Here is a 15,557-nt window from a genome sequence, read left to right on the forward strand (position 1 = left end):
TTCTTGTCATGGGTGTTGCCTGCGTTTGAATGTGTTCAGAGGCATTCACTGATCCAATAAAATAAAACACAAATCTCATTCTGTGATACGGTCAGGAAGGTGACAACCTGCTATGACAAAAGCTCTCAGTTAGGTCCTTTATATTGTAATCTGCTCATTTGGCCCAGACCCAGCCATTCAAATTGTCCCAGGCCTGATTGTACGGTGTGTTGTTTATGTGCATGGTCTGGGTGTGTTTGTGTGCGGTCATCGTATTTTACTATCCCGGCTCACGGTTCAGTAAACAGCCCGAGGCCTCAGAATGAAGTCTTTCAGGTTTTATCTTCTCGCCCCTCTCTTGTCCTGGGCTTGACACAATAGCTCCCCTCCCCAGCCACGCTCTCATTGTGTCTCTGCCATATCGGTCTCTCTGCCTCCTCTCAGTCAAGCTTTTAGGGGAGGACGTTTTCTTCTATTAAGTTACAAACCTGTTTGTCTGCTGTGTGAAACCAGTATTTTAGATGTACAGGTAGTGGCTCCTTCGCATGTGTGTGTGTGAGAGAGACAGAAAGGAGGAGGTGCATGACAGTGATGTTGTGTGTTTTTTGAATTCCACTGTCGAAACATTTCACCAACTTGCTTGTGCAAGTCCCAAAGTCTGTCATTACCTTTGCTGGATGCCAAGAGTTTGTTTTCTTAGCAAATAACTGGATTAGTTTCATTCTGACTTAAGCATCTAATAAATGCATGATAAGTCAATAAATAATAAGTTTAAACTGTTGGAATTTTCTGATTAAAACTAAATTTGAATTTTAGGATATTTGCACTGGAAAACAAGATGCATCAAACATTCTTTTTTTTTTTTTTTGTACAGTTAATGCAACATTTAATAGCATGACTTTATGAATTTAAGACCTTTAGAGTCTTATTTGTGAAGGGCGAATTAAGATCTTTAAGACCTGCAGAAACCTTTATATAGGCCATTTCTTCATTTTTGGTTGAACTGTCACTTTAAGGACAGATAAACTTTAAATGTGTGTACAACTCTCCAAACCTATGATAATGTACAGAAAATGCTTCTATTTTTTTATATTTTCAATATGTTTTTTAACTGTTATAGTAACTGTTCTGTTAAACAGTAAAAACAGTAAATAATTAGATGCATCAGCTGGGAAATAATAGGCCTGTATTGTGTTAGAAATAACAAATCTGAGATCATTTCAGATTTGCTCGCTTCATTTTCAGCTTTTAAAACTTTAGGCGGGTTTGTACGAGTATTGTAGGCGTTTGTTCAGTGTATGATATATGGCACAATTTGTTTGAACATGCACTAACTTCCCATCGAGAACACAGAGACACATAGAGATGCTCGTGTTCACTTTCACAGCTATCTTTTAGCTAGCAGAGCGGACTGGAGCGATAAATCATGTAAAATACATTGCTAAATACAACTAAATATATTTTCAGTTTCAAAAATATTTCCATTGAGCTTCACTGACAGTTTACAGTATATCATGGAAATATATTTTTCTCATTTAACAAACAAACTAAAAAAAAAAAAAACATTTCCATGTGGGATCTGGAAGTGAACTAACATTTTGGAGATATGGATTCCCTCAGGAATGTCTGGTGACTTAAGATTTATGAGTGAAACAAGGTCTGTGGTTAAAATGACTTAGATACTTTCTCATTACAACCTAAATTACACACATTCAATCCTCAAACTTGAATTTTGTAAACAGTTGTGTGCTTTGAAAACATTTGCTGTATTAGGACTACAGTGGTTTTTAGATTTGTTAAGCATGTAAACTGAAACTCTTATGGTAGTTGTAGTCCTTGTTTAGCAACTTGATAGCAGTTTGTTTTTAATATTAAACACAGACCTTGTTTTACTAATAAATCCAACACTGTTCTTGTGAGGGAACAGATGCATTCAGGATTTGCCTACAAACTGATGTCATGAACAGCTCAATTTACTGTCAATTTGACTTCTAATAGGAAGCTGACTCATTGTTAGGCTAGTCATTGTGTAATGATCTAAAAGATTACTGGATCAAGCAAGTCAGCAGATTTACTGGAAATTGTTCATCCCTCCTTTATTCCATAAATTGTAATAGTTAACTCTTCCTAAAAATTCAGCATGACTTATTTTGAGATTTCACTTGTAGGGTTTGAAGTCTGGTGTTAACGTTGAATTTTGCATAAGAAAACAATATAACAAAGAACCAATATATTAGAACCACTATTATTTTATTTCAAAAATTAAGTAAAAAAACTCAAATCCAATAAATCCACAGCTTTCACTTTTTCATTATAATAACATGGCGTCTGTTCTGAATTCAGTCTTTATTTTTTTGAGAATGTTTTGAAAATGCATTCCTCGGAAACATCCAAAAATCAAGTCTTGGGTTTTAGCTTGATGGATCGTGCCAAATAATCATCTCTCAAAAACTATTCATAAGCCTAGTGATTATGTGCCTCTTGTGTTGCTCTGAAGCCTCTATTCAAACAGAGAGACTGCGGTGAACTCAAGTGTGGACACTCATCATGATAATGAACGCTCTAAAACACCACAGCATCGTGATTTGAAAAGAGACACTTTCAGCTGCTTAATTAGGCGTAGTTGATCTGCAGAACCGACATACATCCCAAAGCACCTGAAGTTTATAATCAGATCTGGCAGGACTTCCCTCGGGTGGGACACAATCAAATACCAACTGACAATGTTGTCAAGAAAAACTTTTCATCTGAAATCCCTGCAAATATTCAAACCACCTCTCTTTATGTGGTCAAAGCCAGAACCGCACCACAGACTGCTGTTGGAATGAATCTCATGAAGCCGCAAAAATACGACCAAAACATAAATGACATTTTGAATAAAGGAAATGAAAACCATTATATATAGTATAATACACAGTGGTGGCCAAATTTTGCATATTTGTGACCTTGGACCACAAAAACATTTTTTTTCTTTCTTTCCATTAATGTATGGTTTGTTAGGATCAGACAGTATTTGGCCGAGATTCAACTATTTAAAAGTCTGGAATGTGAGGGTGCAAAAAATTTAAATATTGAGAAAATAACCTTTAAATTTGTCTAAATGAAGTTCTTAGCAATGCATATTACTAAATAACTTCATGGAACATGATCTTTACTCACTATCCTAATGCTTTTTGGCATAAAAGAAAAATCAATTTTGACCCATACAATGTATTTTTGGATATTGCTACAAATATACCTCTGTTGTGCTCAGAGCAACCATGTTTCATGAACACTATGAAGTTAAATCATGTTTTGGAAGCAAAAAATGGTCAGTGTTTTTAGATCTGTCAGGTGTTCTAACAATTGTGGCCACCACTGTAGATCATTTTGTAGTTTTTAAATCTTGAAGAGCTTATGAGCCATCAATATACACACAAGATGTGGACTCCAGGCAGCGAAACACTGATTTGCAGTTTATGTTGATATGTCGAATTTTGAGGAAAAATCATACACTATTCATTGTATATCATATTGACAACTCGCCGATTTAATATTCACCATCTTATATTCTACGTAACTGTATATTTTTTAATACTACATAAGTTTTTGGGCTGGATGATATAACATTGTTATAAGTGATCACACAGATTTAGACCAATCTATTTTGTATTTACAAAATGCGTTCACATGCAAATTTGCTCCATGTATTTACCTGGCATTGAAATCGGGCACAAATACATGTCAGGATTCTTGGCTACATATCAATATCTGGATCTCTGGTAGGACATAAGGAACATTATATTGAGTTTAACCACCTAAACTGATTATGCTTTGTTTTATCCAGTCATGCAGCAGGCTCTTTACCCACTCAGTCCGGCTTAGGGTGTGTTCCAGCGGGAAAGTGACGTCATACCCTCTAGAGCATTATATTTGTAAAATATACCTACACTCTTTGCTATAATGCTAAATAAATGTAATTGTAAAATAGTATACAATAGTATAAACATTTATAGTATGTTACTACATTTAAATATATGCTTGCTTTAATACTACTACTAATAATTGTAAAGGCTGATAATTATCAGCGAGAATAAGGGGTGAAGATGTGCTTAATTGAATGTCACACTATAAAACATCAAACAGTCTGGTGCCCTTTAAGCTAAATATAATTTCCAGTTTTTTATAGGTGGGTATTTGAGGGGGTTGGTATATCCGCGGTCGTTGTTGTGTGACCAATGTCTGCTTTTAAGACAAATTTAATTAACCCCACAGTTATATCCGGCCCAAAGTGATAGAAGTAGATGCAGTCTAAAAGCTTAATGTGACTAGAGCATCTTTTCCATGAGATGATTGGTGTGTTGCACAGGCGGCAGCAGGACGGGACACGCTAGAGGTAATTACTGAGGAATGCAACAGTAGAGGACATGCAGCTCTCTTACACTAGCAATAAACTAAACAAGACACCCTACAGCACAGAAACGGTGTGTGTACATAGACAATTGCATGTTGATGCATTGCACACGTCATGTATGCACAGCATACTAGAGTTTCCGGTATTGTGTCAGTTTGTGGGAAAAATGCACCTTAAACCACACTGCTTCTGATATATTTCTTTCTGTTTCTTAAAATATATGTGTAGAGTATGTGCCTGTTTCAATGGACAGAGAAGTACACGGCTCTACTCTCAGGACTGAAAGCATACTCCCAATTATTGATCTCTGCTTTACTCTTTAACCCATTAGCTCAGTAAACAAGACTCCCCATGGGCCTGTTGTGTGTGTTCCTTCCGCACATGATGTAGTTTAAGTGCTGCTCTTCAGTGGAAGCTATACTTTGGCTTTTATGTGTAGTTTTACTCTTTGTGTTTTTGAACTAACAAAGTTTAGTTTTGTTTTTTTGTTTAGTTTTTTTTAGTTCATTTGAATAGTACGAAACTTGGTAATGGTTTTGGTTCTTGCTATGTGAACACATAAACACAAACACAAAATCATGGGCATGATTCAAAAAGGTTAAATGGCCCTGAAAAAAAAAACAGTCAAGAATGCCTACTGGATACAACTGGGAAGTGAATTTCATAGTTCAAACATTTGGAACTGCACCCAAACAAAATCTTACTGAAAGCTTTATTTTTTTTATTTTTTATTTATTTTTTTATTTTTTTATAATTACAACAGTTTAAGTTTGAAATTTCCTTTTTAGGTCTAGGCTAAAAAAAAAAATGGTTAATAGTTATTTATATAAGGCATACACATAATTTATCACTATAAAATCCCTTTAAAACATAAAATATTAAAATGAACTAAAATATAGCACATTCTTTTAATTGAAAAAAAAAGAAAAAAAGTTGACCACCATGCAATAAAACAGCCAAAACAAAATAACTATCATGCATCAAATATGCAAAGTGGTTTTCTTTGGAAAGCATCTTGTGGAATGACAGTGATTCGTGGAGAATGTGGAATTATCAAAGTCTTGATCTTCAGAATTTTGAATTCTGAAGAAATAAATACTGTTTGTGAAACAGCGTAGTCGTGAATACATGTACTCAACAGCAAATGCTCAGTCATGTAAATGGCAGGTATAATCTAGTCATTTGTTTGAATCTAGTCAACAGTTCTCAAGACCATTGCGTAATATTTCCCAGCGCAGTTGTGACTCATGCCCTAATGACAGTACACTTGTGTTTCGTCTTTAGATCGTATGTGTTGTTTGTGTTGTACAACTCCAAACTGTTCTGCACTTCTGTGTGTCACAGGAAACTGAACAAAACTGAACCTCACTACAGTCACCTGTATGACCTATATTGTAAGATTAGTAATATGGTACATAAAGGAGGAGATGTTGGGGAGCAGGTCATGAACTGATGTTTATGAAATAAAAATAAAAAAATAAATGAAATAATCAATGGTGAGTCAAGGCAGATGAGATAGACTTCTGATTTTAGGATATATGTTGAAAGAGACGTCTAGTGTCTGTTTGCTCATCCTCGAAGGCTTGCAATGAAGGTTTCATACATGCACAGCAAATGAATTTCATGCCGAATTAATAGTGAGGAAATTGATAAATAGTTAATATTAGAACAGGTATATGACACTAAAAATACTAGTGAATAAATAAATAATGAACTATCAATTAAAAAGTATAAAAGTGAATTTAAGCATACTGTATAGTATGCAGCATGGATAAAAGTGTATTGTTTATTTATTTATTTACTTGCCCAATTTTTAAGAAATATTGCTCTTAAAGGGTTAAATCTTTTGTCATAATCTGTAAATTGGCATGAGATTATGGCAAAGGTTATCAAAATATAAAAATCACTAATGTTGGCTGACAACTAATTTCATAATTACATGAAAATATTGAATGGATTAAAAAAATAAACTTAACTGCAAAATATTAAATAATTTATGCATTACTAAATTATAATATATTATACAATATATATGTTTTTTACTTTTTTTTAATAAATTTTTATATTATATAATAGAGGTGGGACTGTATTACAGAAAAGCACTCTTGAAGAAATAGCACACTTAAACAGTTACAACTTTTGTCAGCTGTGAGCTGTATCTCTGAATTAGCACTGGATTACAGCAAATATATAGAGATAACACTTTTTTCCTATCTAGAGCTGTCTCTCTTAAAGAGCATTGGGTTACCGCAATAGTTATTAAACAAATAAATAAAAATCATTAATAATGGCTGACAAATATGGTTCCAAATTTGCATACCATTTAAGTAGAGTGGCGTTGAGTTGAGTTTATTTAACACAAAAAGTAGCAATACACAGTTACACCCTTCTTGCAGCTTTGGCATTTTATAATCTCAATGTGTAACCAGTAGCTTATGCTTTTAAATCTGTAGCACAAAATGGTAACTTCCTCCACCGCTACCCACAAAACCGTTTCTCACAGGCCTCGGTCTGCCATTGCTGCCATGCAAACAGCCTTCATCTCTGCAGGCGTAATGAGAAGCAGAACACTTCACACAGTACTGAAAGTTTGGTTTGGTACAGTTTTGTATTGTAGATCACAGTAATCAGAGCTGTATGCCAGTAACAATGTTTTCCGTACAGATGTAGATCTCGGAGTGGTCAAAAGTGTGACAGGAAAATCCCATATTGGTAAGTATGGTCTGACATTTAATAAGCCCACATGCTAGACAGATTTCGATTTGTTTGGCCATGGTTGAGAGGTTAAATCAATGTTTTATGAGGGACTAATGTAAGCCCCCATTAGAATGAGACAGCTTCATTTATTTTCAGTGTATATGGTCATAGATTGCTCTTGTGTCCATTATTGTTTGAAGCTTTCCTTTAATGACTAAGGTTGTGCACTTGTGCACTGTGTTTTTTTTTCTGTAACCATTCTTGATGATTATTTATGAAGCACAAAAGCTAAGCTAGTGTCATTCATAAGCTTTATATTGTAACGGTAACTTGTGTTTATTTTGTGTCTGTAGGTAGTGTGTGTGTATGAATGGGAACCTAAACAGCCTACGGCATCTCCTGCAGCCTTGAGTAGCTCTGTTTGTAGTGCTGCTTGATGAAGTAAATACACTTTCGTTATTGCTCAGTGGTAAGGATTTAACCATTGTGCATCGTTTAGGGATGTTTTTGTGTGTGCGCGCGTGTGTGTCTGTGTGTGTGTTAATGCAAACAGCATACATTTTGTTAAAATTGTATTGGAATTGTAACATTTGACCCTTATTTCCATTCATAACTCTATTTTACCTTAAGTACTTTTTTTCAGAATTTGTCTGAATGTTGTAGTTTTTTTTTTTTTTAAACCTGACACTCCACAAAAAATAATGATGTATCAAAATTAATGTTGTTGCTACAGTAAAAATGCATCCTGCTTATTTAATATATGGAAAATAATTATAAATGTAGTAACATAATAATCTTAATTATATAGCAATTATAGTGAATTTATTGTATTATGTAGACAAGCTTGCATTTAAATGATAAAATTTTTGTAAATGTATAAATTTTGGTAGTTATGATCAGGTCTGATGTTGGTAAATTTTATATATATATATAACATTTATTTATTTCAGTTAAACTCAGCTGTAAATGTTTTATCGTTCATGAGCTGGAAAGATCATTCTGAGATTTTAACTATATCATTCTTCTGTATCAAAGATTCATAAAACTGTGTTATGGTTGTTATCATTATGGGTCTTGAGAATGTATTTTTTATAAACTAATAATCATGCTAGATTATATTTGGTTAAACATTTTAAAACCTTGATTACAATATGTTGACATGATTTTCAAAATCAACGTTTCAAGACTAAATTAAACATTTGAATGTCACTTAAGTTGAATTAATCCTTTAGTATGAGCAGTAGTAATGATGCATGATTGTCATCTGTTTAGAACTGATATTTAGTATATTTTTCAAATATGAACATATGAAGTGTTCACATCATTTTCTTAATTACATTTTATCTAAACATATTTTTCCATTTGACGTTTTTCTTTCTTTTTTTTCTTTTTTTTATCAGTGCTGGCTGACAGTATCTTCATGGGCTATCATATGAGAGCACTTTGGTGCCTCCTCGTCTTCCCATAATGAAAACAGACACAGAGACTTTGTCATAATGACGGTAATGATAGTACTGTATTAACCCTTGATCTGCCCTTCAGATGGAATGGCTCTGATGTGAAGACTAACAGCAGTGTGAGTGTTTGTATATTCTGGAGATATCACCTCCTCTCATTCTTGAGCCTCAAATACAGTATTTGAGGCTGTATGTACAGTCTTTTATATTTTATCAAAACAACCAGGGTCAAACACAACAGCATGACATTTGCACTCAATGCAAAAGTTAGACTCACTCAGTGCACTATAATAGTTGTGAGAATATAAAATGTCATATATGTATGTGTGTACTGTGGTTATGGAATTTCAAGCTGTATGCAAGTTTAATTATTTTCATGTTATTAACATTAAAGCTGATTATCTATAAATAATTACATAAATGTCAGTCTGTTTCTCACACCGCCCTCAGAACTTGCAAGCTGTCACATGACTTTCAGGTCTGTTGTGTTTTCTCCTAAGTTTGTGTCGGAGGCATTTCTTGCATTTCTTGCCCTGCAAATGTGTTCATAATCATTACACTGCTGTGGTCTTGAGTGAGACTGAAGGTCTGCGCTATCTCTCTGTTCTGGAGCTTGTGTTTGCCTCCATCTATTGGTGAAAGTGGATCATGTTTTATTTTACTGAATGGCATCAGAAGAGCACAGGTTGAAGGGGTGGGTTCTTACAGAGAAGTCACACTGTTCCTGTCTGGCATTCATCTCTTGGTTTGGATTTCTGTAACTTTAAGCTGCATTTGATCATTTTGGCTGCTCTTGGTAAGTTAAAAACAAAAATCAAGGACAAATATGTTGTCCAGCACATTCAGAATTTTTAAATTTTAATTTCTAAAACTAAAATTCTGGATCTAAATCTAATTATAGTGCTTTTAAGGCTTTAAACAGTAGCCTACACCAGAATATAATGTGTAGGCTAATGTGTGGTTTTATCTTTATCCTGGATTTTGACTAAAATCAAGTCTGACTGAAAATCGTTTCTCTTATAGGATGCTGTTCTGAGGGTGATCTGCTTCTCAGGGAAAAAACGAAAGGCGTTATCGGTGAGCCGCTGTTCAGTATGGTTTATCCATGGTTATCCAAAATTTGTATATATTTATTAAATAATTTTTAAAGTTGAAAATGTTTAAGTTCTGTAATTCTGGAGATATTGAAAAAAAAGAATTGCCAGTAATTTGGAAGTTTTGGCACCATTTTATTAAAAATATAATTTAAAAGCAGATATTATTAAATAAATTATTTATTATTTAATTTTTTTTTTTTTTTAATGTTACCTAATCAAAGTCAGTGTGGCATTACAAAGTCGTGTGTTTACTTGTTGTGTACTCGCATGTATTTAAGGTGCCAGAATAGTAAGCTATCTGAGTACTTTCAATAGAAGGTTGCTCCAACCTTCTGTTCATTAAATCAAAAGTAATGTGTACCAAATGTATGAAGCTCTTCATAAAATACTAGATACTTTTCTAAGAACTTAGCAGGGCTGTTTTACCTAAATTTCTCCTTACCTCATTAAACCAGGTAAAAATGTGACCTTCAAGACAACAATCACCTCAACACAGGATTTTCTAACCGTAACGTGGAATTTCAACAAATCTGCAAATATTGAAAGGATAATTACAAGTGTCCCATCCTCAAACACCAATGACATTGAGAAGAAATACACCAGCCGAGTCATCTACAATAAAGCAACATGTGAGCTTCAGCTCGGGCCGCTGGTGAAGGAGGATGAAGGGGAATATATTCTCAATATAGTCACTAACAAAGGAAAGTTACTGTCTGGACAGATTGTTCTTGAGGTTCTTGGTAAGTATTGACTATAAAGTGTAATCTTCAGGTATACTGTATAGTTACAGACTAGACACCATGTTGGAGAAGCCTAGTGATTGAAGGTCTGAAGATGAATGAAAGCTTAAAGGTTCCAATCCTGCACAAATTGGTTAAAAGCATTGGCTGAATACCAAAAAAAAGTGCAGAAAGTGCAGTGAATACTTTTTTTATTATTATTAAAAACAGTTAATCTTACAGCCAAACAGTGGGTTAATTTAGGATGATATGGAGTTTGCATTTGGTGTTAGAGAATGACGAATTATGTAAATCAACCCAAATGGATTAATAGTGATGACTCATTTTGTGAATTGCTTTAAACATATTGCAATATGCTTCATGTTAAAGACATTCATTCAGTGACTGTAGTTCAAAGGTATAAATATATTTTAGATCTGTCTAGGAGACTTTCATGATGTAATCTATGTTGTCAAATCTCAGGTTTGGTTATCCAGAGGTTGTTGAATGGAGCAAAGATGTTTCTGAATGAACCCAATCCATGGTTCGCTTCTTTTTTTCTCCAGAACCCATAACTGATGTCAAGATTTCATCCAATCTACCTGAACCTGTAGAGTTCAACAGCACCGTGGTTCTTTCCTGCTCTGCCAAAGGCTCCTTTACTTACCAGTGGCTGAACGGTTCAGTCCCTTTGGTGGTGGATGGCACACATATAAAACTAAATGCAGTCGGCAATGAGCTAACTATCGCTGAAGTTCGCCGTACAGATCTGCGAGGACCCATCTTCTGCATTGCAAAGAATGCACTGGAGTCAGGGACGAGCGCTCCCTTCAATCTCACTGTGAGCTGTACGTACCTGATCACACCCAAACATGCTTAGTGTGAGACATGAATACATGAACACTGTTTACCTTCAAACTGTTCACCTAAAAATTTTCATTATTCACTCAGCATCATATTGATTCATATCCACATGATGAAATGTTTTATGTTTATGCAGTTCTTTCCTTGCAGTGAAAGTTAATAGTGACCATGTTATATTAAATTCGGTCTGTTCCTTTAGTTATTGTATGTAATCAGAAATAACTTTTATCATGTTGAAAATATATAATGTAAATAGCTATAACTATAACACACAGGCAGGCTTGAAACACAAGCATATAGTGGTTCAGTAGTGTAAAGATTTACTAAGTGAAGCAAGACAAAAATAAAGAGCATGCAACGAGGATCCAAAAAAGTTCAAAAACACAAAACCAAAACCAGGTGCACAAGCAGGAACACAGAACAGAAACCAAAGTTACAAGCAACAACGACTGACCAAGTTCAAGGAATAACACAGACAGATGGTTAATATGGAAACAAGAAACACCTGGGAACAACGGCAGGATAATTAACAGAAACACTACCAACTGATTACAAGAACACACCAGACAAGTCGGGAAGTCGTGGCCTAGTGGTTAGAGAGTTTGACTCCTAACCCTAGGGTTGTGAGTTCGAGTCTCAGGCCGGCAATACCACGACTGAGGTGAACAAGGCACCGAACCCCAAACTGCTCCCCGGGCACCGCAGCATAAATGGCTGCCCACTGCTCCGGGTGTGTGTTCACAGTGTGTGTGTGTGTGTTCACTGCTGTGTGTGTGTGCACTTTGGATGGGTTAAATGCAGAGCACGAATTCTGAGTATGGGGCACCATACACCTGGCTGAATGTCACTTCATGTCATGAAAGGAGTAACTTAAAGTCTTTAAAACAAAAATAAAAGGTACACAAAATAGGAGGCATGTAACAATAATGCCAAAACTTTCAGTTTTGCCTGAACTATTCCAGTGAAAATCATGGATTTCCATAAATGGTGGAATTGTGTTTCATAATGACTTTACCTTGATGATTTTACCTTGAAAAAACTACTTACATGTCTTCAAACATAAATTTACGCAATTCTGTGCATGCAAGTACAGTACTTGCAGTTAAGGAGTAAATTTACCAACACTGCATGTTTTGAGCAATGCTACAGCAGGTACCAGTCATCGGCAAACAGTAACTAGTGCATGTAAGTTGAAATCTCTGCAGATGGTGTGCACTAGAGAGCACACATGACAGCAGAGATCAGAAGAGACTTTCTAATTCAGACAGGTTCTGTTGCAGGTGCATGAAAAAATGCAGGCTGAGTTTAGATAAAGTATGGTTGTAAATGAGCCTGTGAACTGCAGGAAGAGGATGAATGTGTTAAAATAGGGTTTGTTTGTGCATGTATCCATTTACATTCTTAACAGATCGAACCTTCCTGAAAGCATCTGCAAGTGCATGGTTTGATCATGAAGTAAATTCACTGAACCAATCTCTTGAGTCTTAGACTATCATTGTTTTCTAAAAAACAGTTGAAATAAGAATCATTGGCCTGAATTGAAACTATAAGCACATCCTCCTCATTTAAACATACCATTTAAAAAATATTGATATATTGGGGATGTGAAATGGTGTAACATTTAATGTACTTCTAGTGAAAATTGGTTATTTCTTGTTAAGCCTTTAAAATGAATTGGGAGGTTTAAAGACTAGTCTTAAAAAAGACTAGTCATTAAAAAAATCCACAGCTGCACTGCAAGCATTTTAATAAACCTTCGCCTGACATTGTCTCTTTCTCCTATGTCTGTCTAGATGGCCCAGAAAATGTCATCATGACACAAACTCCAACTGGTTCATTTCTCAAGAAAGGCTCTAATTTAACCCTTGCATGCTCAGCCCAGTCTGACCCTCCTGCTCAGCTCCAGTGGATGTTTAATGGGACAGAGATGCCTCAGAAGACCACAGCCAACATTACTCTCACCAGTTTAGAGGAAAAACACAGTGGAAACTATAGCTGTGTGGCCTACAATGCAAAGACCAATCGCTACGTTTCCTCACATGTTGCTGTGGTGTCTGTTCTGGGTAAGTCAGAGACCTGACATCCTGATGCTTTGAATACAAACAGAAGTTTCACATTGTTTATGTAGTACTACTATTACAGCAGTCTGAGTAAATGCTAATACACATAAATACTGTGTACACCAGTGGTTCCCTTTTTCAACTCTGGCCCAAACAACCAATCACATATGTTTTTGCGTCCCACTGCAAAAAAAAAAAATTACTGACCCCGCTATTGTTGTGTTAATAACTTAGAACTCAGAAGCTAGATTGAAGCTAGAAAATAACTCGGGCTGGCACCACTCAGCAAAATGGGAAATCCAGATCCAGAGCTCGGCAGCAGGTACACAGTCAGTGGAGCAAGCAGTCCGAGGGAACATGCAGAGCAGTGTTGAGACGAACAGTCAAAATCGGCAGAGAACTGGAGCACTGGACAAAGCAAGACTAGAGTCAGACTTGAGTGACAAACGCAAACTGAGATATAGATATATAGAGAGAGAAACCAATGAGCATCTGCGCTGCATGCATCTGCTGCGTTGAAGAAAAAAAAAAAAAACACAAGGGAAATACAGAACTGAGAAAACGATCAAACCCTAGTCCTGACCATTTTTATTTGCGTTGTGTGAAATAATCTGAACACAACAGCCATGAAACAAACTTGGCTAAATGGGTAACATGTAAGAAAATAAATAACCAAAAATAAAAAACCTTCTGGCCTCATAAACTACATTCTTTGTCACTCAGAAATATCTTAATTTGTTCTTTTCAGCGACCCTGCTGGCAGCCATTTATGCATGTTTAAAAGCAGAAAAAATATCTAAGATAAATTGGCAGTTTATTCTTAAACCAATCAGCGAGCTCGATTAGTGGAAGCATAGTTACAGTTTAATATTTATTTTTAAGAATATATATATGAAATTGTTATTATGTTATGACTTAGACATTTTTACATATATTAACAATATTATTATTTATTTTAATAGTAATTTACAGCCCAGCTGCAATACCATCACCCACAGGCTGAAAACCACTGCTGTACACTATTATAGATAGGTTCCAATAAGAACCAATAAGAATGTTTATTTTTTTCCCAAATTCTCAATTCAAATTGATAATTTATTTTTTACCAAAAGTAGTTTTTTTATTCATTACATATTTACATATTCACACAATAGCAATATAATTTTTTCATAATTCATTGGTTCAGCATATTCTTCCTTATCGTCTTTTAATTTTTGTGTTTTGTCTTTCAAACACATTAAAATGCACAATATGAAGTTATGTCTTATTTATTTGTAATGCAGGGACTCCCAAACTTAAAAAAAAAAAAATATTGAATATAGTGCATAAGTCATTTATTTCTTACAAACTGAACTTGCATTTTCATCATCTGAAGAGCTTTAAAGCCTCAGTCCTCATTAAGAAATCAGGCAGAATTTTCATTTGTGGGTGAACATCTTTAATATCTCTGAGCAGCTGCTGTTTGTTTGTATATTTGTTATTATTCAAAAATGTCTTCATGGCTTACAAGTTCTTTTAAAAGTTGAATCTGTTCTTCTGCTTTACTCTGAGGTAGGTCTGTCTCAGCTCCTTTTACTGACTAGAAGTTTGAGGAATGTTCTGCTTTCTTTGAGGGCAGATTGCTTATATACAGCTTCTGAACCTGTGGTATCAGGCTCTGTGGCTTTTGTAAAAAAAAGAAAAACAGAAAATCTATGTGTGACATCAGCATGCTAAAACAGGAAAGTACAGTACAAACTATCTGATGTCATATACATTATGTGCAGGTACTTGGCCAGAGTTTCAGAATTTGACAGACTTCTGCTTGGGATGATCTGTCAGTGTGAAGCAGACATGTTCAGAAGTCCCTGAGGTTCAAATCCAAGTCAAGTCTCAAGTCTTCATTCTATTTTTAGAAGCTAATGATTGTGTGTAACACCATATGAGGATGAATCAATTTTGAAATATTAAAACGGGTTACTTCTACAGAAAGTCCTGTTTGATAATTCAAATATACTAATAAAGCACACAGTCATTAAATACATTTTATTACACAATTAAAAAACGATTACTTTAAACCTTTAATACAGAACATATATTGAAAATTCAGGAAATACACGTTTTGTTTTGTTTATTTTGCCTGAATTCCATTTTAAGTGCAAAATTCCAAAGTACTAAATTAATTAATTTAAACAAAAATAAACATGCAAAATCTTTGCATCTTCCATGTCAAATTTTTGTAATTGTAAGTTTTGCATATAAACATGTAACTGATGAATGATTGATTAATTATAATTTAATAAATGGGAAAT

At 34.8% G+C, this 15,557-nt stretch overlaps 1 protein-coding gene across 1 annotated transcript; it reads left to right on the plus strand.

Moving 5' to 3' along the window:
- Window positions 1–9,174: 9,174 nt before the first annotated feature.
- Window positions 9,175–15,292, plus strand: LOC113120218 (carcinoembryonic antigen-related cell adhesion molecule 5-like). Its single transcript, XM_026290152.1, has 6 exons — window positions 9,175–9,211; window positions 9,550–9,603; window positions 10,079–10,363; window positions 10,909–11,190; window positions 13,000–13,269; window positions 15,033–15,292. The coding sequence occupies exons 1-6, from the start codon at window positions 9,175–9,177 to the stop codon at window positions 15,077–15,079; spliced, it is 975 nt and encodes a 324-aa protein (XP_026145937.1). The 3' UTR covers window positions 15,080–15,292.
- Window positions 15,293–15,557: the final 265 nt, after the last annotated feature.

The sequence above is a fragment of the Carassius auratus genome, chromosome 19, assembly GCF_003368295.1.
Source record: "Carassius auratus strain Wakin chromosome 19, ASM336829v1, whole genome shotgun sequence".
Classification (NCBI taxonomy): domain Eukaryota; kingdom Metazoa; phylum Chordata; class Actinopteri; order Cypriniformes; family Cyprinidae; genus Carassius; species Carassius auratus.